At 44.2% G+C, this 20,838-nt stretch overlaps 1 protein-coding gene across 2 annotated transcripts in view; it reads left to right on the forward strand.

Moving 5' to 3' along the window:
* The first annotated feature begins 5,422 nt into the window (after positions 1–5,422).
* The window catches only part of PRKCA (protein kinase C alpha), a 147,318-nt gene continuing 131,902 nt past the window's right edge, over positions 5,423–20,838 (forward strand). For both annotated transcript variants that reach the window (XM_053960270.1, XM_053960271.1), the window contains exons 1-2: positions 5,423–5,601; positions 8,812–8,843. In XM_053960270.1, coding sequence (XP_053816245.1) covers positions 5,429–5,601; positions 8,812–8,843 — 205 coding nt within the window. In that variant the 5' untranslated portion in view covers positions 5,423–5,428. The remainder of the gene's footprint in view (positions 5,602–8,811; positions 8,844–20,838) is intronic.

Raw genomic sequence — 20,838 nt, forward strand, 5'->3', positions numbered from 1 at the left:
TGTTCTGTATATGATCAGCCATTTATTTCCAATTCTATAGAGAGCTGCTATGAGGATAATGCACAAGCTATTTGCATGAGGAATGGGGTTTGCAAGGCTTTCAAGGAAACTCAAAATAAGAGCATCATTTATCTGTCACAATGGGAAGGAGGATTTTCCTGATTAGGACATATTGATGGACTGCAGTTTCATCCCTGGGAAATTATTAATTATTATAAGTTACCATTTTTCTTTTCCCCAGAATTTTTTCAGAAATACTCTTTCTGTGACATTTCATCTCTCACAGGACTTTTTTTTTTTTCCCCTGTACTTAGTGTTCTTTTTGACTGTATTTTAATGCAGCACGGGCCTGTGTAAACAAGCTGTCTGTCACATGGAATAATTTAATAATAAAACCTGTCTCGTGACCCAGGGCTTCCCAACCTGCACTCTGAGGAACTTTGAGGGGAAAGGGGCAGAGAGGAGGACAAGTGTAACTGTAGAGACAGGGATAAAGTTGTGGGGACTCTAAACACAGATGCTAAAAGACACAGAAAGATGCAGAAACCCACGCTGAGAGAAAATTATTTCCATCTCCTCACCACTGGGATAAAAGACAGACAGCTTCTTTCAGAAATGTATCTGTTTATGTTACCACAGCCTACCTTTTTCTATTTTTTTTGGAAACATTTAAGGTATATTGTTGCCAAAGCAGGGGTAAGAACAATGAACATGCTTTTTTTGTTGTTGTTGGATTTTTTTTTTTAATGAATTTGTAGTAGAAAACCAGGACTGGTTAAAACATGATAAACTCAAGAATGGGAGCTTCAACATTAAACTTGATGCGTGATTTCAGACAAAGAGAGAAACAAAGTTTATATTGCATGGAAAAAATAAATTAGGAAAACCTGGCTCCTTAGTTTATAATAAGAAGTCTGTGAATTAATGGAAACTGGAACTGATTTTGACCTAATTATGGCAAGTAATTATCCCACAACAGTTGCTGGTGGAGATGTCTCATGAGCTGGCCCCGTGGAAATTCCTTTGGAAGATGAGATTGGGTGAAGCAAATAATTTGTAGGCAGCAGTGTTGCAACCATCCTTCCTAAAAGGGCTTTGGAAAATAGACACTTGTCCCCCTGACTCTCTAGAGAGGGAAGCAGTTGTGATTTGCTTTGAAATGTGAGAAGGAATTGGCTTGTGAACTTCCTTATAGGCCTCCTTATAGCAGGAAGTTATTCCTGTTGGCTGAGTATTTCTCAGAAGCAGGAAATAATAAAACAGTCACAGCTGCCAAAACAGTTGATGGAGGTGTTCTCCTTGGCTCCCTTTGAATGGACCTGAGGCAGAACAGAGCCTGATACGTTTCCTTTTTTACTGCTTTTTGATTAAAAAGTGATGCAGACGGTGGATTACTGTTCCAGCAGATGAGTAAAAGCAAAGACATTTCAGGAGAAACCTTTTTCAAAATGAACCCAGATGCACTTTTACAGACCTAGGGTGGTATCGATGGAAATATAGAAAGAACTTCAGAAGTTGTGCTTGTTACAGCAATAATCAAATGTTTCAGAGAAAAAAAAAAAAAAACCTTGTAAATCATCCAATGGGAACTTCTATCAGTGACAGTCTCTAGGATATTATCCAAATAGCCATACAGGAGTAAATTTGCTATGAGAAGAGCCCATAAATGGCACTTTGGAGTCAGGAATTCTGAAGCTGCTGGCCAGGAGGTTGGAAAAGCTGGTGCTCTGATTTAATGGCCATGTATATGCCTGAACACAAACAGTGAAAATGCTGACTCCTCGTCCAGATGGCCTGAACCAGAAGCAAATTGCAAACACTCCCCTGGGCAGAAGAGCAGGCCATGAGCTGCTGGGGGAATGTGCTCACTCAGGAAGAGGTGGCAGACGTCTTTCCTCCAGTTACTTGCAAAGGAGGGGTGAGTTCCTGCATCACCCACAGGACCTGAGTCCAGAGTAGGAAAAATGAGTGTCCAGGCAATTAAAAACCTCCCAGCAAGAGGAGCTGGTGTCACAACAGCACAGCCCAAAGGTGTCTGGGAGTGGAACACACCATGCCCCTGTAGCATCACTGTAAGAGTGGCCTGGCCATGGTGACAAAGCCTGATATTGGAGGAAAATATAATGAAAGCACTGTGTAAGTGCCGTGTATCCAAACTGCAGCAGTAAAAGGAGTTGTGTGTTAAATACAGTAGGGCAAGGATGTGTTGTAAGGGTTTACCTGGTTGTCTGGGCACACATATTGGAGTTTTTCTTTGCCCAGTGTGTCTAGTCACGATGTACAAATAATTGCGAGGTTTGAGATGGACTAGATGCTTTACAGAGACAGACAGGAAAGCGATCCTACTGTGATGCTGTAGTGCCATGACTTGTGCCATTTGGCTCTTCCCTGGGGCCTGCCACGAGCCTGGCACACTCGCCAGTGTTTCAGTGAATGAATCTGGTCCAGAGTCAGTGGCAGGAAAGAAACTGGAATCCAAAATGATTCAGCAGGTCTGTGAGATTTTAAGGAACAACAAAATAAGCAGATTGCCCCAAACCCGATGTAATCCAAGTTGTGTCTCTTTCAGATTCTCCAGTTTTGGTGGCTATGTTTGTGATACAGCACAAAAGGAATGGAAATAAACACGTCTCATGTTTCTTGATAGAACCCTTAACGAGAGTACAAAATGTTTCTTGGTGCTCCGCATGCTTTGGCATAAATTGATTAAGGCAAGAAAAATCTATTCCCTCTCAAGAGGAAGAAGAGATTTGAAACATGTGCAGAATAGGTGGAGGCCAAATTAAAAATCTTTATATTTCATTGGATTTCAGATCAAATTTGGAAGTAGTTGCTCACAAAATAAAATCCATGAAGCAAGGGCATATGGCAACAGTTTCCAGGGCATCTGGTGTGATTCTCTAAGTTTAGAGAAAAGTGGGGCCATCCCTGCCATTGGTTATTTGGTGAAATGCCATGGACATTCCAGTTCTGCCAAGTTGCACCCAGAAACTGAGGCTTTTCAATTAAGATAGTATGTAGCAAGTTATTTCTGTTCTGTGCTGAGTGTCCATGTGCACTTTTCCCATCAGCAAATAAGACTTAATTTGAGTTAATTAGCTGGCTTTCATTCTTGTGAAATAAAACATCTTACACATGCTTACACAGACAGATGAGTGTGTAGCTACACTGGGGTAGAACTTTTAACATGCATTTATTTCCCATATGTGTAAATTTGTAACCACGGGAATAACATTTATTAAAAACAATATGATTAATACTTGGTTTCTTTATGTATATATTGTGGTTTTACATTAGCACAGTCATGATTTTTCTGAGTGTATTAATATGAGAGGATACCATGGGCAGAGGTTTCTGTATCCAGAGAGTTGGGAATATTTTGTGCGTAATGTGCATAAATGAAGATGAGCAGGTCCATTACTTTATGGAATACTTGATGACATAAAACCAAGGTAAAAGTCTGTTGTGTATGTGCTGAATGTCCTAATGAGAGAAAGAGACTTGGCGAATGTTTCCTGCTCTTTTTGCTGAGGATTTTGTATTGAAGTGAGAAATACTGCGGGATATTTACATCGATACATAAAGATCCCTGGCACAGTGGCAGGACGTCCTGTGGTGCTGCGAGGCACGGCGGTTCGGCGCTCACACGGCTGTGGCTGCGTTTGAGAGCGGCAGGAAGGGGAAAGGTGTGTGGGGCAGAGCACGGGGCTGCACTCTGTTTGTTGTGGCGCAGGAATAACGATTCTCGGGTGGGTGCAGGAAGCGCGTGTGGCGCAGGCGGCCGGGGCAGCGCGGGGCAGGCTCCCCGTGCCCTGTGACACCACCCCGGCGGTGGCTGTGCCGGGGGGCGGCTGTGCCGGTCCGGGCAGCGGAGGGAGGCAGCGGTGGGAGCAGGGATGGAGGTCACGGTGCTGCTGCTGCCTGCGGGGAAGGGAGGTGCGCGTTTCCACGGCTGAAACCGAGTAAAATCTGTGTGTGTGTGACCTGCCTGGGGCTGTGTGAGTGTGTGAGGGAGGAGAGAACGGGCTGCTGTGTCTGCGTGGGCATGGAGGGAGCTGGGGGCTGAGAGGAGCCGGTCTGTGTGCAGGGCTGTGAGGGGAGCCTCTGGGTGTGTGAGAGAGAGAAAGTGAGAGGGGACCTTGTCTGTGTGCGAGGGGATCTTCTGTCTGTGCGTGACACGGGAATCTCTGTGTGTGAGAGTGTGGGGGGAGAGAGAGAAAGTGAGAGGGGAGATTCTGTGTGCGTGTTTTAAGGGAACCTCTGAGCGTACGCGTGTGAGTGAGGGGAGCTTTTGTGCGTGCCTGTGTGTGAGGGAAGCCTGTGTAGGTGAATGTGAGAGACAGAGGAACCGGTGTGTGCCTGAGTGGAATCGGTGCGTTTTGGGGGGAACTGGTGTGCGGGGAGAGCCGGTGTGTGTGAGAGCCTCGGTGAGTGTGTGAGCCGCCGATGCGTGTGTAAGAGAGAGCCTCTGTGTGTGTGAGAGCACCTAGGGTGTGTGTGTGTGTGTGAGAGAGAGAGCCCGGTGTGTGTGAGAGCACCTGGGCTCTGTGTGTGTGAGAGAGAGCCCGGTGTGTGTGAGAGCACCTGGGCTCTGTGTGTGTGAGAGAGAGCCCGGTGTGTGTGAGAGCAACTGGGCTCTGTGTGTGTGAGAGAGAGCCCGGTGTGTGTGAGAGCACCTGGGCTCTGTGTGTGTGTGTGAGAGAGAGAGCCCGGTGTGTGTGAGAGCACCTGGGCTCTGTGTGTGTGTGTGTGAGAGAGAGCCCGGTGTGTGTGAGAGCACCTGGGCTCTGTGTGTGTGAGAGTGAGCCCGGTGTGTGTGAGAGCACCTAGGGGGTGTGTGTGTGTGTGAGTGAGCCCGGTGTGTGTGAGAGCACCTGGGCTCTGTGTGTGTGAGAGTGAGCCCGGTGTGTGTGAGAGCACCTGGGCTCTGTGTGTGTGAGAGTGAGCCCGGTGTGTGTGAGAGCACCTGGGCTCTGTGTGTGTGAGAGTGAGCCCGGTGTGTGTGAGAGCACCTGGGCTCTGTGTGTGTGAGAGAGAGCCCGGTGTGTGTGAGAGCGCCTGGGCTCTGTGTGTGTGAGAGTGAGCCCGGTGTGTGTGAGAGCACCTGGGCTCTGTGTGTGTGTGGGAGCGCCCCGGGCGCGCTGCGGGAGCTGACGAGGGCCAGCAGGTGCGGCCGCCCCCCCGTTCTCCCCCGGCGCTCCCCGGCGGGGGCGGCCCCGCGCCCGCCCCGCCCCGGCCGGGGGCTCGCTCGCTCAGCCGCGGGCGGAGCAGCCGGCGAGAGGGCTCGGGATCCTCCTCCGCTCCGACGTCAGGCCGGGAGCGGGAGGCAGCGCCCAGCGCCGCCGTTGCCAGAGGCTCGGCGGCCGCCGGACGGGGCGGACGTCGGGGCGGCGACTCCCGGAGCGGCGGGGGGTGGGGAGGAGGCGCTATGGCCGACGTGTTCCCGGGCTCCGAGCCCGGCGCCGACCCGGAGGCGGCGCGGCGCTTCGCTCGCAAGGGCGCCCTGAGGCAGAAGAACGTGCACGAGGTGAAGGAGCACAAATTCATCGCGCGCTTCTTCAAGCAGCCCACCTTCTGCAGCCACTGCACCGACTTCATCTGGTGAGAGCCCGGAGCGCGCGTCCCCCCCCACCCCCGCGCCCTCCGCCGCCCGGGCCCGCTCCGCCGCGGGGGATTCCCCGCCCCGGGCAGCCCCGGCTCCGGTGAGCCGCCGTCCCTGCCCTGCCCTCCGTTCCCCGCCCACCCGCCGCGTCCCCGGGCAGCCGGGTCGCGGTGCCGCCGCTCTCGCCGGGGCCGGGCAGGTGACCCCGCTGGGGGTGACCCCCCGTGTCACCTCGCTGCCCCGGCGCTGTCGCATCCCCCTCCCGGCGGGCTGTGTGCGGCTGCCGCTGCTCGGGGGGCCCGGGGCTGGGCGCACCCCGCTTTCGGGGCTGGGGGAGCCCCCAAACTTGCCAGCGCTCGGGGGGTCGCAGAGACCAGCAGGGTCTGGAGCCCCGCGCTGGGGCCATCGCTTCGCACATGGTCCAGAGCTGTGTTTGTCACCCCTTGTCCCCGGGTTCGGCTGGGCTGGGGGGCTCAGCCGGGCACAGCCGCGCTGGGACGGAGGTTGCCCGTGTCATACCGGGGCGCTGCTGGTGGCAAAACTCGGGTCCCCCGACCTTAACTCGTGGTCAGTGCCTGCCCTGCTCCCTCCGGCTGCCGAGGCCGGGCAGGCACCGTGACACCGCTGCTCCGGTCCACGCCAAGGAAAAAGGGAGGGGTGGTTTTTGTGAGGGAAGGGTTCCCTACGCGAGAGGGCAGGAAAACTCCCTACCAACACCCTCATTACTAAGGTGGTTGGGAAAAATAAACCCATGGGTTCGTGCCGGGGCAGGGCGGCAGCTCCGCGCAGGCCGGGCCGTTCCGCGGCCCGAGCGAGGAGCGGCGGCCCGGGCTCGGCAGGGGCCGGGAGAGCCTCGGGGCTCCTGTACCTGCAGGGACCGTGCGGCGCAAACAGCTCGGGATTCCTTTCCCTCCTTCACCTCGCTCCAGCCCTGCTCCGCTGCTCAAGTTTGCACTGAGGCTCTGGGTGCCGAAAGTGAGAGCTGTGATTTATTTTGGCCAAAGTTGGGAAAAGGTCTGCACGCAGCTGGCTCCGTGTCCGTGGCACGCTTCTTGCTCTTTTTATGTGTGTTTATGTGTCTGGACACGGACCTTTTCCTTCCTCTGTCAGTTTTCCTCTGCTTGCATGCTGAAGCAAAGACTGTGCTTGTGCCAGAAATGACTGAAATGTATTCGCAGAGTAAGGAAGGAAAGCTGACATGGTAGACTGCACAAGAGACAAGTCAAATTTCTGAGTTTTTCTTTCTTTTAAATTTTTTGGAGGGAAAAAAGAAAAAAAGTGAAGTTGGGTGTGGTAAAAGTGGGAGACCTTCAGAAAGTGCTTCAAAGTTAATCTAAACCAGAATGAGTTGGGAGGTGTGAAAAACCGCTGCAGGGTTACTGCGAGCGGTGTTTGTGCACACCAGCAGCACAATTGTAAAAAAAAGCAGAGCTCTGTCACGAATGACAGGGTGCATTTGGAATTGAAAGGGTATCCTGTGGCTGACAGGTGGCAAGAGCGACTACGCTCTTGTCTTGTCGTGCTTGCTGAGCCTGGGGAAGCTCTTCACATTCCTTAGAAGAGCATCTGACACCTCGGAAACTTGGTTTTCTGGTTTGGAGATGGGCATCGCACACCACTGAGTGTTTCCAAAATGACTTGTGTCAATTAACAATGTTGGAAGGTATAAAGAACAGTAAACACAACCTTTCAATGAAATATACAAATAGATTCTTTTCCTTAGATTACATTTCATCAGGTAATATTTACCAAAATAGTTTAGTGCCTCCTTTTCCTCTTCAGCAACTTTTGCCTGTCTGCTTTGGTTCTGGAGTGTTGATATTTTTTTAAAAGACTTTTTACTTAAAAACTACATTGTAACTGCTCGGGGAGTGGAATGGGCTGCGGCTCTGCAGGGATTCAGCTCAGACGCTGAGCCAGAGCCATGCTTCTGGAGTAGATAAAACAGGAATATTTGCAAATAAGTCTATTTCAAAGGATTAAAAATTATCTCAAGTCTGTTTCACGTTCTTAGTCCCACCACCAGCTTTCCTGCGATTGTATTTCCATGCTTCTAGCTTTTGAGCTTTATGAAGATGAGTGCTAAAAGCATCAGAATGACAATATAGGCACATGTGCTGCCAAGTAAACAAATAATTTGATTTTTCTCCTGGTTTTCGTAGGTCAGGTTTGCTTATAATAACAAGAAGTAGCAACTTGTGCAGCGAAATGTAGAGAAATGGTCTAAGCTGTGTCATTTCAGCTTCCTCCTGAAGGAACAGTGCACTGAAGGTTTTGTCACTCCCATAAATAAATAAATAAAAGTGGAGAAATTGTTGATACATTTTTTAAAAAAACATTTCCATAAAGTTGATAATTAAGCCGTGTGTTGTTAATTGCACACAGCTTCTCCAGCTCATGGCTTTTGTCTGTGTTTGAGTGTGAGCAGCTCCAGCTCTTCAGATGAAAAACAGGCTGCAAAGAAAAAGGCAGAGAAATGTTTATAGGCAGGATACTCAAAACAGTTATTTTTGTGGGAAGAGAATGTTAGATGCTTAAAGATAAACAAATAAATCCACAGCAGTGGAGTTTGCCAGAGGTACAAAATGCGTTGGAACTCTGGTTACCACTGTCATTGTATTCATTGCAGAAGTGTTACACGCACATATTTATTTCGTTATGAAAATGAAGCAAGGAAGCTGGAGAATAATCAGTATGAAAATCAGGGGCCTGGCTTCTCATTTGTGTTGAAACAAGCAAAACTTTCCCCCTGCTTGCTTTCCATCCAGCAAAGGGCTGGACTCTAGCTGAGCCTCACAACAGCAGCTTGTAATCCCAAAATCCGGATGAAACCCCAAGTCTGGTTTGTTTTACGTGCCTTTGCTGGAACTTGGAATATTTTACGTGGCTGTTAAATATACATGTGGCATGAAACGAGTTGAAATATTATGCAGCAATCACAGATGATGATAATTGTAGATCCAAAATAGCTTGTAAAATAATAATAATAAAAAAATTGTTGCCAGAAGCTGAAATTACATAGCTGGTGACAGCTATTGTTCTCTGCTTTGAAATGGGTGGGCTGGTCTGTGTTGTGTATTTGAAAATCTGCTGCTGTCGTAGCAAAACCTGAAGTCATTTAATATGAAGCTATTTTTATGTTTTTAGAGATCATTGAATAGAAATTAAAACCAAACATACTAAGGCAGTTTTTTTCCTTCTTTATGCAGGGGATTTGGGAAGCAAGGATTCCAGTGCCAAGGTAAGCCACAACTGCTTTGCTGGCACACACAGGTGGTGGCACTTCATTTTGAAGGTGCCCAAAACTCGCCAGCAGCAAGAGAGAAACAGTCCTGGAAAAACCAAGCAAGCATCATTGCCTATGTGAATTCTAAAAGAAGGCAATTATTCAATTAAGTAATGATTGATTTTTATATAATTTACATTGAACAATCAAGTAATTACTCCTACTGTAATAATATAAAAGATTGTTTTGTTTTTTTTTTTAAATCCCAGCACAGTAAATATTGTATAATCTGCAAGATTCTAACTTTTCATGGAAATAATCTGTGCGGTTTAGCTTTGCAGAGATCATTTTTCTCATCAGAAGCTCTTGTCTGTGTGGGCGTTTTGGAAAATGGATTCACTTTTTAGTCATATGGCTTCTTTTCATAACCCGAAGTCCCTGGTTTTCATTTCCATACAATGCATGTTCAGGAGGACCTTTGGCTTTATCTCTGTATTAGGACAAGACAATTCTGCCTTACGTAATACTGAATTACAAAAAAAGAAAAGTTCACCTGTATAAATCAGTGATTTACTGATTTAATAAACCTGCTAACCTTGAGAAACTGAAAGCTGCTGTAGTAGAACTGTAAATGCTGTATTCTCACACAGCCTGTATTTCTGCCAGATACTTACTATTATTTAGCATTTAATCATGAAATAACCACACCCAACTAGTGCAGGTTTTTCCCTTTGTCATATGTTTGCTTAATTAGGATGAGGCTTTTTGTTGTCCCTCTCACTTCTCCACCTTCTCCCTGTCACTTCTGCTGCTGCTGCATGTTGTGTACTCATTAGTTGGCCTTTTCCTTCCTTCTTTCATGGCATTTCTGATGGGTATTTGCTCTTGCCTTAGAGCACATTTGACTCTCCTGAACATTGCTTTTACTTAGCAATTAGGGAAATGATGGATTCTGTGGTGTTTTTGTGAAAGTTGATGTGAGCTGATGCTTCTTGAAATTAAACCTCTGAGAAAGTGGATGTCAAAAGACTGATGCCTTTTAAAGATTAGTGATAAATAAGTTTTCTTTCTGCCAGTTGAGCCTTGCAGACACACACAGCATTTCCTGATGGAGGTAAGCAGACATCCATGATTTTTCCTCTGTGCCCCAAAACATTAATATTAAATTTTGTAGATATCCTCCAGGTTTTTGTCCCTCATCACATCCAAAGCAGTGCTGTAGATGAGTGTGCAGTGCTTAGGTGGTTATGGAATGGCATTTCCCCAGTCTCATTCCGGACAGCTCAGTGGTTCCTAGATCAGGAATTATTTAGAGGTTTGCTACTGATTCCTCTTGGTATACAGAAAATAATTGGGGCTGCATTATCCAGCTTAGCTGTTGCAGTTTGCACGGTGCTGACTTGCTCCTGTCTCCCAGCTGGGGGCTCAGGCTGGGCAGGAGGCCCTGCCCTGAGCCACAGATCCACCCTGGCCTGGCAGCTCATCTCCAGGGGTTTGGATTTCCTTTCCTTTTCATTTTCCTTTCCTCTGCCTGGAATTCCTTCTACCATCGTCATTCTGCTGAACCAGGAGCAGTTCTGCTGCTGAGGACTGATCTGTACAGAGCCAGCTGAAGTTCTGGAGTCAGTCTTGTTTCCCCTGCAGATGCTATTCATGGACACAACCAAGGGTAAAAGCAGTAGAGCAGCTCTGTTTATTCGTAAATGCCTCAGAAGTGACTCTTTTTAGGAATCTAAATGTGTTCAAACTTGACTTTTGTCTGTATCAGAGTGAGAACCTACACTTTTTCTTTGGAGACTGCTGTATCCAGTGGTTTTGTCTGTGTTCTTGGTCAAAATCTCTGAGAAATGCTCTGATTTTACATGGTTTGTAGCAAGCTGTTCTTTGTGCACTAACAAGTTTAAGTAATGGGGTTTGGTAACCATCATTCATTACACTTGCGTTCAAAATCAATGAGTTCATACTCTTGGGATAATACTCTTGAAAAATAAAGCTAATATAAAATAAAAAAAAATAAAGATAATACTCTTGAAAAATAAAGCTTCCACGATAAAGTTAAGCCACTGAATCAATGTTTTTTTCAGTTCAACTTCCTGAAGCTTCTGTCTAAAATTTCACCAGCTAAAGCTAGAAAGTCAAATTAGTGATCAAAATTACTGAGGAATTAAAACCAAAAGTCTGAAACTAGAAGGTAGGCTGCAGAAAAAAAAAAAAACTAAATTCTATAATGAAATGACTGTCTTTATAGAGAAGAATGACAAATGGAGAGTAAAGTGGAATTTTCAGTAGGACATGAAGGAAAGAATACTGCAGTGACAGCTCTTAGCATGACTGCAGTTCTTGGTCCTTCAGTGTTTCCATTATAAAAAGCCTTTTCTACTCTGTTTTCAAGAGTGTTGTAAAATCTCTCACTAGATACAAACTTGATCTCAGGCAGAATTCGGAGCTGGGGGTTTTGTTATTTCCAAGGTTGTTTGAAATTCCTCTGGCCTTTGATACAAAGGGGAAGAAGTCCCACACACCACACTCAAGTGATGTTTCTACTATAAAAAACTGCAGTTCTATCAATATTTGCATTAGAGTTCTTTAATTAAACGAAAGGTCTTAGTTGTTATGCAGTTTTAAGTATTGCAGCAAGTGTAGTATGTTTTTATATATTTTTAAAACTTCCATTAAAAAAGTGTCACACAAAATGCAGTCCCAGTTTTATTTTTGAGATGCTCTCAAACAAAAATATTTCAATATTTTAATAAAGATTTTATTAGAATTTAAACTGTGCTATAGTGAAATGATCTGATTTTGGACCATTAATACCTTTTTTCACTGGACTTGCTTAGATCCAGTTTCCACTTGTATGTTATCACTTTGGTTTTCAGATTTTGGTGCCTGTTTCTGCTGTAGTGTTCAGCTTCAGCATTCCATAAAGACATTTAAATGAGCTCTTAAGAATTGAAGAGAATTATTTCCATTTGTTTTCCTGAAACATTTTGCAATATAATTACGTTCACCTCCTTATTTATGGCATCCTGATGAATTTGCAAAAGACAGCAAATTAAATTTTGGTGTGGTTTTAATGCCCTGAATGTGGCAGAGGGTCAGGTGCAATTGCATTATTACCACACAAATGCTCAGCAAGGGACAGTCCACATCCTAAGTAGTTTGTCTTTTTTAATGGGTGTATTTTAATGTGGCTGCTGAATATTCCAGCAAACAGAACCTCAGAAAGACTGCTGAGGTTTGCAGCCAGGAGCTGGGATGTGTTAGTTCATGGAGAGGAGGCAGAATTCTGTTGCATGATTGAAAAGTTTTTTAGATACGGGGGTTGAGGATCATGAAGTAGCAGTGGAAAAGGTCTGTCTTTTTGGCCATGTGTGGGTTTGAAAATCAGCTTGAAAGACTTCAGCTGGGTTAATGTTCACGTAGGGATAGGATTCAGGAAGAATTTCTTCACAGGAAGGGTGGTCAGGCATTGGAAGGGGCTGCCCAGGGAGGTTTGGAGTCTCCATCCCTGGAGGTGTCCAAGGAATAACTGGATGTGGACTCAGTTTTCTGGGCTGGTCAGAGGTTGGACTCGATGCTCTGGGAGGTCTTTTCCAACCTCAGTGATTCTGGGATTCTATGCAATTTTTATTCCTGTTACTAGAAAGCATTTTGCCATTTGATATTTGTGGTTTGTTGTTGATTTATAGAAACATGAAGTATTTTAAATATTGTGCTTGTGAAACAGGAGTTCTCATTCTGCTGTTTTGCTTTTGCTCTTTGCTGTTGATCGTGTCTGTGGCAGTGCAAACACGATGGGAGGATTATTCCAGGGAGTTTTGGCTTTGTTTTGTTTTCTTACATAGTCAAGCAGGCCAGCAAGCTGTCTGTAAAGCTTTCCTCTGATGTGCACCTGGAAATACTGCAAGAGCAATGTGAAAAACAGAATAATTTAACCCTTTTTCAATCTGCCACAGCATGAAAGTTCCTCTTATGAGACGGCAAACTTTAAATTAAGCAAGCAGTTAAGTTAAATTTTGGCTTCATCATTCTTTTGATAGACTGTTCCCCTCTGAGTGTAACCTACACTTGTTTCTGTCTGTTGGATTTGTAAGAAGCATTTTTCTGGTGAACAGAGATCAACAAATAGGAACTCACTAAGATGTGAGGAGCCAACATTGTAGACCATGTATTTCTGTAGGTTTAGAGGTTGTTTTAAGTTCAGCACTGAAGGCTCAGCACATTTCCTCAGGGCAGAAATATTTTTAGTTACAGTAATATAAATGTGATCAGCTCATGTTCCTGATCAAGGGTCTGTTGTTAATTCTCTCCTAAATGGTCAGAATTTGTAGTTATTGCAGCAAGTTTTCCCTCTTTTACATGGTTGCTGCAGGCTTTACTGAAGTGCAATATTCTGCTGTAGTTCAGCTGTGAAATACATTTGGCTTTGGGAGAGTAATGAGCTAAGGAAGAGTTTCACATCCTAATTTGCATAAATAAAAATTAGAGAAATCAATTAAAGCAGATCATTATGCTTCCCTATATGAGCAACTATTGCTCTTTCCACTGTTTTTTCCTGTCTTCCCTCAATTTATTTTCAGATCAGTTTTCTCTGGATGTTGAATTTTACCTTCCATTGTGGCCCTAAGCTGCTTGGAGCAGCTCGTGCCATGCTGGGTCTGGGCTGGGCAGACTTCTACAGCAATTCCTCCAGTAAAAAGGAAAATGGGGACATTTTATTAGTTTTTAATACTCAAGTATTGTAACATTGGCACATCAAACCAGCACTTCATTTCCTCTGCATTGTTTATCTTTTATCTGATGATTCTTGACCTCTCTTCTACAACAAAAAGACCAAAGAATCCCTTGGTGCCACCTCATTTTAAAATCATGTATTTTCATTAAAAATGTTGTATTAAAGGTCTGTGTAGTGATTTGGTTGAGAAACTAATTTTTAATGCTCTATGATCTGAAGATTTAAACCAATGAAAACTTTTAACCTGGTTGACACACAGTCCTCAGTGCTGATATATTTATAGTAGGAGCAGCACTATTTATTTTTTAATTTGTTTGGATCAAGGCTTAATACTTGGTTTTCCATCCTGATGGCTGTGTTTCCCCTACAGTGTCTTCTTCCTTTTGCAATCTTCGTTTTCCTTTGTAACCTAAGAAAGAGAAATCTATTGCATTGCAGCATTGTCTCTCATAAAAATCATTTGTTTTCCTTACTTGGAAATGTTTTTGCCAAAGGGTGGACAAGACACAAAGCAAGCTCCCTTTTCTATGCCAGAACTGCTTCTCTTGTATCATTATCATTTTTGTGGTGAGATGGGGTATTACAGACCAGGGCTTGAACAAAGTGGGTGTTTTCCTTTGTTGCTCTTTATATTATTTATTAGTCATGTGCTACAGTTTACATTAACTAATGTTGCTGTAAGCCTGAGATTGAGAAATTAATTCCATGGAAGGCTGTGACTGTGGAGCTTGAAAGTCAGCATGAAATCTTCTCAATTGGGAACTCACTTCCAGCAGCTGCCTCATTAATGTATTTTCTAGGATACATAACTTGGAGGTATCTGTTCAAAAATGGAACCCCCAGAGCAAAACCCAAACAGTTACACACACTCCTCAAAAAATCACAATCCAAACTAAATAATAAACAGCACCTGGGAGCATAAATTGTATCTGCACACAGTTTCCATGATTCCTCTCTCTCCTTTGTCCTTTCCTTTGGCCTTTTGCCCTCAGCCTGATCTGTGGACTGTGCATTTCTGGACCTCTTCTCAAAGGGCAGTAATTCTACTGATCTGCAGATAATTTGACATATACACACACAGAGATAAGACGCTTGTTGTGCATTTGTCTTGTCAGCTTCTATTTATTGTTCCTCCCCTCCTTTGGCTGTCCTTACTTTTGCAACATTTGACCCATTTTATGAGGAAATACGGTGCCATTAATTGCTGATGCCTGTGAAAGTTGAGATTCTGTTCCTATTTCTGCAGGTGAACTCTGAGAGATCTTTGAAAAATTGCCCGTGTTCTGAGTTCCTCCTGAGAACAGCAGTGGTGGGTGAAACTCCTGAGTCCTAATGAGTGCAGACCCATCAGTGCTGGTTCAGACCAGGAGAACCCTTTGGAAATGTGTGTCCCAGTCATCCCAGCTCTGTCTGTGTTGCTGGGTGGTCCTGGAGCATGGAGCTTGTTTTTGGTTCCTGGATCCCACTGCAGCTCGTGGGACATAAAAGCCCTGACATGGAGAGTTTAGTTCACAGCATTTTCCTCTACAGATGTGCTCCCATTGGAGCATTACCTGACAATGTGGATGTGCCAGTTCTGCTTTCAGCCATTGCCTTCTGTGCTGGAATGGGGACTTGTTGCCCCTGAGCTGGGTAGAAGGGGCAGCAGGACATCTGTGTCAGGACAGGGAAGGTGCCTCTGTTTGTGTTTGTGTTGGTTCTTTGTTACTACAATCACGTGCTTTCACAAAAGTTGAATATATTGAGTAGATCAGGATGAGTCACCATTCCTGGAGGGATTTGAAGATGTGGAGGTGGCACCTGGGGACACGGTCTAGTGGTGGCATTGGCAGTGTTGAGGGCTGGACTCGATGATCACCAGGGTGTGCAGAGATAGGACTGAAGGAGGGCAGGTTTAGTTTAGAAATTGGGAAGAAATTCTTTCCTGAAAGGGTGGGCAGGCCCTGGCACAGGTGCCCAGAGAAGCTGTGGCTGCCCCTGGACCCCTGGAAGTGTCCAAGGCTGGACAGGGCTTGGAGCAGCCTGGGACAGTGGAAGGTGTCCCTGCCATGGCAGGGGTGGCACTGGATGAGCTGGACTGGATGTCCTCTCCAACCCAAATCCTTCCATGGTTGTTTGCAGGTCTTCTCCAGCCTAAACGATTCTGTGATTCTCATTGCACAATTAACTGTGTAATTCACTCAACACTGAACACGGCAGTAAAATAAACAAACAAATATGGCATTGCACTCCTGTTTCCTAGAAAATTTCCTTGGTGATACTGTGCTCACCAGACCTCAAACATAATTACACCTTATCTTGCAGCAAACATTTTATTTCTTATATTCCATTTCAAGAGCAAAACCATCTTCACCCTTCCCACATTCTGCCATGTGAAGTTTTGTTTTGTTTACCTGCACTGGTCAGATATCCCAGCAGTGTGTTCCAGTTAGGAGACTGACTGTTCCAGTGCCCTGGATGTAATTCCATGAAGCTCCTCAGCTTCTAATTGAACATGTGGGAGTGACAGCTCATCCCCAGTTGACAGATAAACCAGTTTGAGGCCTGGGCAAGATAAGGTTTGTCATATTCTTAATTTTTCCCTCTCCCTTGGTTATCCTGCACATCAGCTGCTGTTACACAGCCACATATGGTGTTCATTTTATACAAGATTTTTGTGGATGCCATGAGCAGAATTTAATGAAATGTTGGAAAGAAAGTTGCAAGAAGATGAATAAAACAGATTTCCCTGTTGGGATGCATCGATAATTAGTTTTTTTATGTTTGTTTTTGTGGGTTGTTTCTCTTTAGGGTGAGAGGTAAAAATAATAAGTTATTTAATAAATACTTTAGGCTCAGTTCCTCAGCTTTTCCATCTGCAGCAGAAAGCATGAAAGTCTAAGAGAGGACTCTCTTGTGTGTGATTAATAACAGGAACTACTCTTTAAGTGTTTTTAAATTCTTGTGGATGCTGAACATTTTAATTCTAACTGTTTCCAGCAGTGCCTGTTGAAGGCTTGCAGAGGCTGGGAGTGCTTGGAGCTGGTTATCAACTGTTAATTTTTCAATTGCAGCTATTTATGAATAATGCCTTCCATAAATGTGATTCATAACTGTTACTTTCTAAGTCAGGCAGCCAAATGTGCATATGTAACTTTCTGTGCATTTCAGTGTCATTTACTCTGGTTTCTTAATTAGAATGTGATTTACATGAAGGTTTTTTGTTCCCTTTTGCAATTACATAATATAGACTTTAAGGTACTGCAGGCACATGGGTCCTTTTTTCAGCTTATCTTCCAGTTGACTTAATTTTCATTGTGAAATCACATTATTAATTAAAATCTTTTAATCAAATGAGCTTTATTAGGATTCTGGAATATGTCCTTATAAAGGTAGAAGTCTCCTGGAATTACTCTTTTTGTCTGTCCTGTCTAGTTTACAAAATGTCCTTTTTTGTTTAGTCTGATACAGAAACATGCTTTTTGAACTAAAAGTGCAAATTCATCCAGAAACACCAAAAATATAGCCACTATTGCTCTTAGTTTGCTACTTTTTAGTTTTTAAAATGAAGCTGCAAAAGTCTAATTAATGCTTGTCTTTACACACTGGCTTGTCAAGGTATAGAAGATTTGCTCAGCATTTACAAATAGAGATTTTGCCACTGTCAGAAGTGTCAGTGGATGGACAGTGAGCAACACAAATTGCACATTCAGGGCTTTATTTGCCTTGTGTAGCAAGTGTCAAGTTGTCTTCCTTTTGCTAAAAAATAGCTCATATTTAAAAAAAGTGGTTTTTAACTGGAGTTGCTGCTATTGCTCCTTATTTGTCTTCAGCTTCAATTAGAAGGGTTACATACAGCTCTCAGTATTGTATACACTGCAAGCATTTCCATCTAGTTAAATGAAGCTTGTCATTTATTCTGAAGCAGAATTTTATGAAGATTGTGTTGCTGAGAATTCAACATTTTCATCCCTCTAAATGATCCTTGCGCTGATGGCACAATTGAATATTGGTGGCAATTTATTTTGCCATTTTCAAGTAAAAAATCTACAAGAATCAGAAGTTTAGAAGTTGGGTTCTGTGTGCCTGGGTTTTGACACCAGGATGTGCATGAGAGTGTCTACTTAGGACATGTTTTAAAAGGATTAGTGACTGGAAAGTGGTTTAAATACTGATTTTCCTTATTTCACTGCTGAATGAGGGACAAGTACATACCAAGGCATGGACTGTAGATAGAAATTCTCATTTTGAACAGTGCTGAAGGCTATTCCCAATGTAACTCTCTTCCCAAAGCACAGATACTTCACTCCTCTTTTTCCTTTGAAATTACCAGCATTTTTAACTTCCCTGGAATGTGTGCTGAATGTGGTGTTTCAGCTCCTTAGTAAACAAGCCATTATTCATGTACAAGGAGAAGTTGGAATAATACTTTATCTTCTTTCAGCTTCTAGTCTGTGTGGGTTTATTATTTTGGTTTTTACTCAGCAAGATTAGCCAGAATCCACCTCGAAGTAATGCTGTTCTCAAGAAATTGGCCTTTAATATTAAAAAAAAAATTAAAAAGTGAATCTTTATGTTCTGAGAGTGCAGAAATAATCCTTATTTTATGCAAAGTGGTTGTGTGCATCAGTGTTTTATTAGGTTGATTTTAAGTTTCTTTGTTTCTTAAGGCATTGCTGTTGGGAAAAATCCCCCTCATAGTTATTTTTGCTCCTCTATTACCCTATGTGCATTTCCATGTCATCTCTTGATTCCCTGGGACAGGTATTACCTGCTCCTAGAACCTCTTACCTGAAATACTTTTCCATTTCTTGCATGCAGGCTTTGCTCCCCAGAGGAATTTTTGTGTGTCTGAAGGTGACACCCTGCGAGGTGCTGACAGGTTCTGGGCAGCTCCATTTTTCTCCTGTTCCAGAATTGCATAAAATAGATTTCAGGCTAACAATTCCCTGAACTTGTCCCCATAAAAAAATGTTACAAAATAATGATAAACATAGAAACAGACTAAGCAGCAAAGTTTATTTTAAAGTGTAGATACAGTTACTTTTGTGTTCTCACATTGTGACAGGTTAGCTGATTGAATTGTGCTGTAAAATTAGATTTTGGACTGTTCCTACCTTGTTTGCAAACTTTAAAATAATTAAATTTGAGCTTATTCCAAGTATGTCAGTTTTATATATTCCTTTTATTATCATCAGCTTTTGCAAATTACATCTGCTGGGTGTATTTTTATAGAGTGAAACTGCCCTGTTAAAACAAGTGATGTAGATGCAGCAGAAAGCAATAGGTGGATTCCTCTGGGTGGGTGTTTTTCTGTGTATGTGCCATTGAGACAAATGCTGCAATGTTACAGAAAGGGTGGAGAAAAATATGATTTCATTTATGGTCTGTTTCAAATAGCTTGATGCCTAGATATTGCTCAGAAATCCTTTTGATCTTACTGAGAGATCCTAAGTTGTGAACCTTTAAAACACAGCAAAGGCTCAATAAATCTTGTTGTGCAGCTTAGTTAAACTGTATTTTATGGTGTTTTTAATGCAGTGTGTGGCCAGGACAAACACACAGCTGTGGCAATTGCCCAAAGACCCTGGGGAATTTTGTGTTTTGTTAGATATGAAAACTTCCTGAAGTATCATTCTTAGCCCAGTATATCAGTGAGAAAAAGTGGGGGTTTTTTTAATGGTAGTTTATTTCTTTGTGTTCACAGAATCATAGGACAGTTTTGGCTGGAAGGGACCTTAAAGCCCATCCAGTGCCACCCCTGCCATGGCAGGGACACTTCCACTGTCCCAGGCTGCTCCAAACCCTGTCCAGCCTGGTCTTGGGCACTGCCAGGGATCCAGGGGCAGCCACAGCTGCTCTGGGCACCTGTGCCAGGGTGTGCCCACCCTCACAGGGAGGAACTTCTTCCCAATATCCCATCCAGACCTATTCTTTGTCAGTTTGAAGCCATTCCCCCTTGTCCTGTCACTCCATCCCTTGTAAAGAGTCTCTCTCCTTCTTTCCTGGAGCTCCTTCAGGCACTGAAGGCCACAATGAACTCAACCTAAAGCTTCTCTTCTCCAGGCTGATCAATCCCAAGTCTCCCAACCGTTCCTGCCAGCAGAGCTGTTCCTTCCCTCTGCTCATCCTGGAGCCTCCTCTGGACTCCCTCCAGCAGCTCCAGCTCCTCCCTGTGCTGGGGCCTCCAGCTCTTTGCTCGTCTGAGTGTGACCCGTGTGTTGGTGCCACCAGTACAGATCCTGCAGCGTCTGCAACTGCTACCCCTGTGCAGCAGTACCATGATTTGCCTCTGAAAGGGAGCACTAAAAAGCTGAAGAGGGTTTAGAAGTGCAAGTGGTGGAGATGTTTTATACATTTTCCTAGGAAGCTGTATTGTTTCCTAATGGATCTGCAGTCGTTATGCCAACTGCACAGCGGGCTGTTGCATTAGAGGGTTTTACGTTCTGGTGCTCCCTGTGTGCTCTTGCCAGTTGTTGTTTTACTGAGCAGTTCTTTTAAGTGTTTTGTTCTGCCTCAGGTACCCAGGTGTGCCTGATGGAGCTGTAAAACTGATGCCTGCCCTTGTTTTCCTAAAAGGCAGCAAAGCTCATCTCTGAGATTTTCTGCAAAACCCAAGTCTTGTCAGCATCTCTTGATGCTGTGTAATGAGGAACAGCTTAGTTGTCAAGTTTATATAAAGTGCTGATGATCTAATTGAGCTTGAGCTTCTTTGAACCCTTTGCAAAAACAGAATTTTCTTGTATATTATTAAACCTGGTACAAGGCCAGGCGTCACTTTCATTTCAGAATATAAATGCATTATGTTGCAAACATTTAAGGCTCGTGTTTTATTCAGTGCTGCACCGTCGTTTTGTGGCAGCAGAGGTTTTGCATGGTTTCTGTGGGTTTGGATACTTGACAACAAATGTGCTGAAGGCAAGGTCTGTCAGTGTCAGGGGTTCTCCTGCAAGTCCAGCAAGCAGCAAATCCCTGGAGGCCTGGGACTGCTCAAGTACCTTGGACAGACATAATGGAGCGCAAATGCCTCACCCTGACATCTTGCTCATATGCCTTGTCCAGGTTTCTTTTTTCATAAATGGACTAGAAAAAGTCATAAACCACTGTAAAATATTTGCTAAGAGAGCTATTTCTATTTTGGGAAGAGGGAGGACAAACGTTTGTCACCGCTGCATCCCTTCCCTGGTTTCTGCAGAGGCTCTTTGACCTCAGATTCCTTTATTTCCTGCCTGCACCCAGAGCTTCCCTGGCTCGGTGCTGGTGCTGTGCATATTTATAGTCACAGACTGCAACTGC

This window comes from Vidua chalybeata, chromosome 19 (assembly GCF_026979565.1).
Source record: "Vidua chalybeata isolate OUT-0048 chromosome 19, bVidCha1 merged haplotype, whole genome shotgun sequence".
Classification (NCBI taxonomy): domain Eukaryota; kingdom Metazoa; phylum Chordata; class Aves; order Passeriformes; family Viduidae; genus Vidua; species Vidua chalybeata.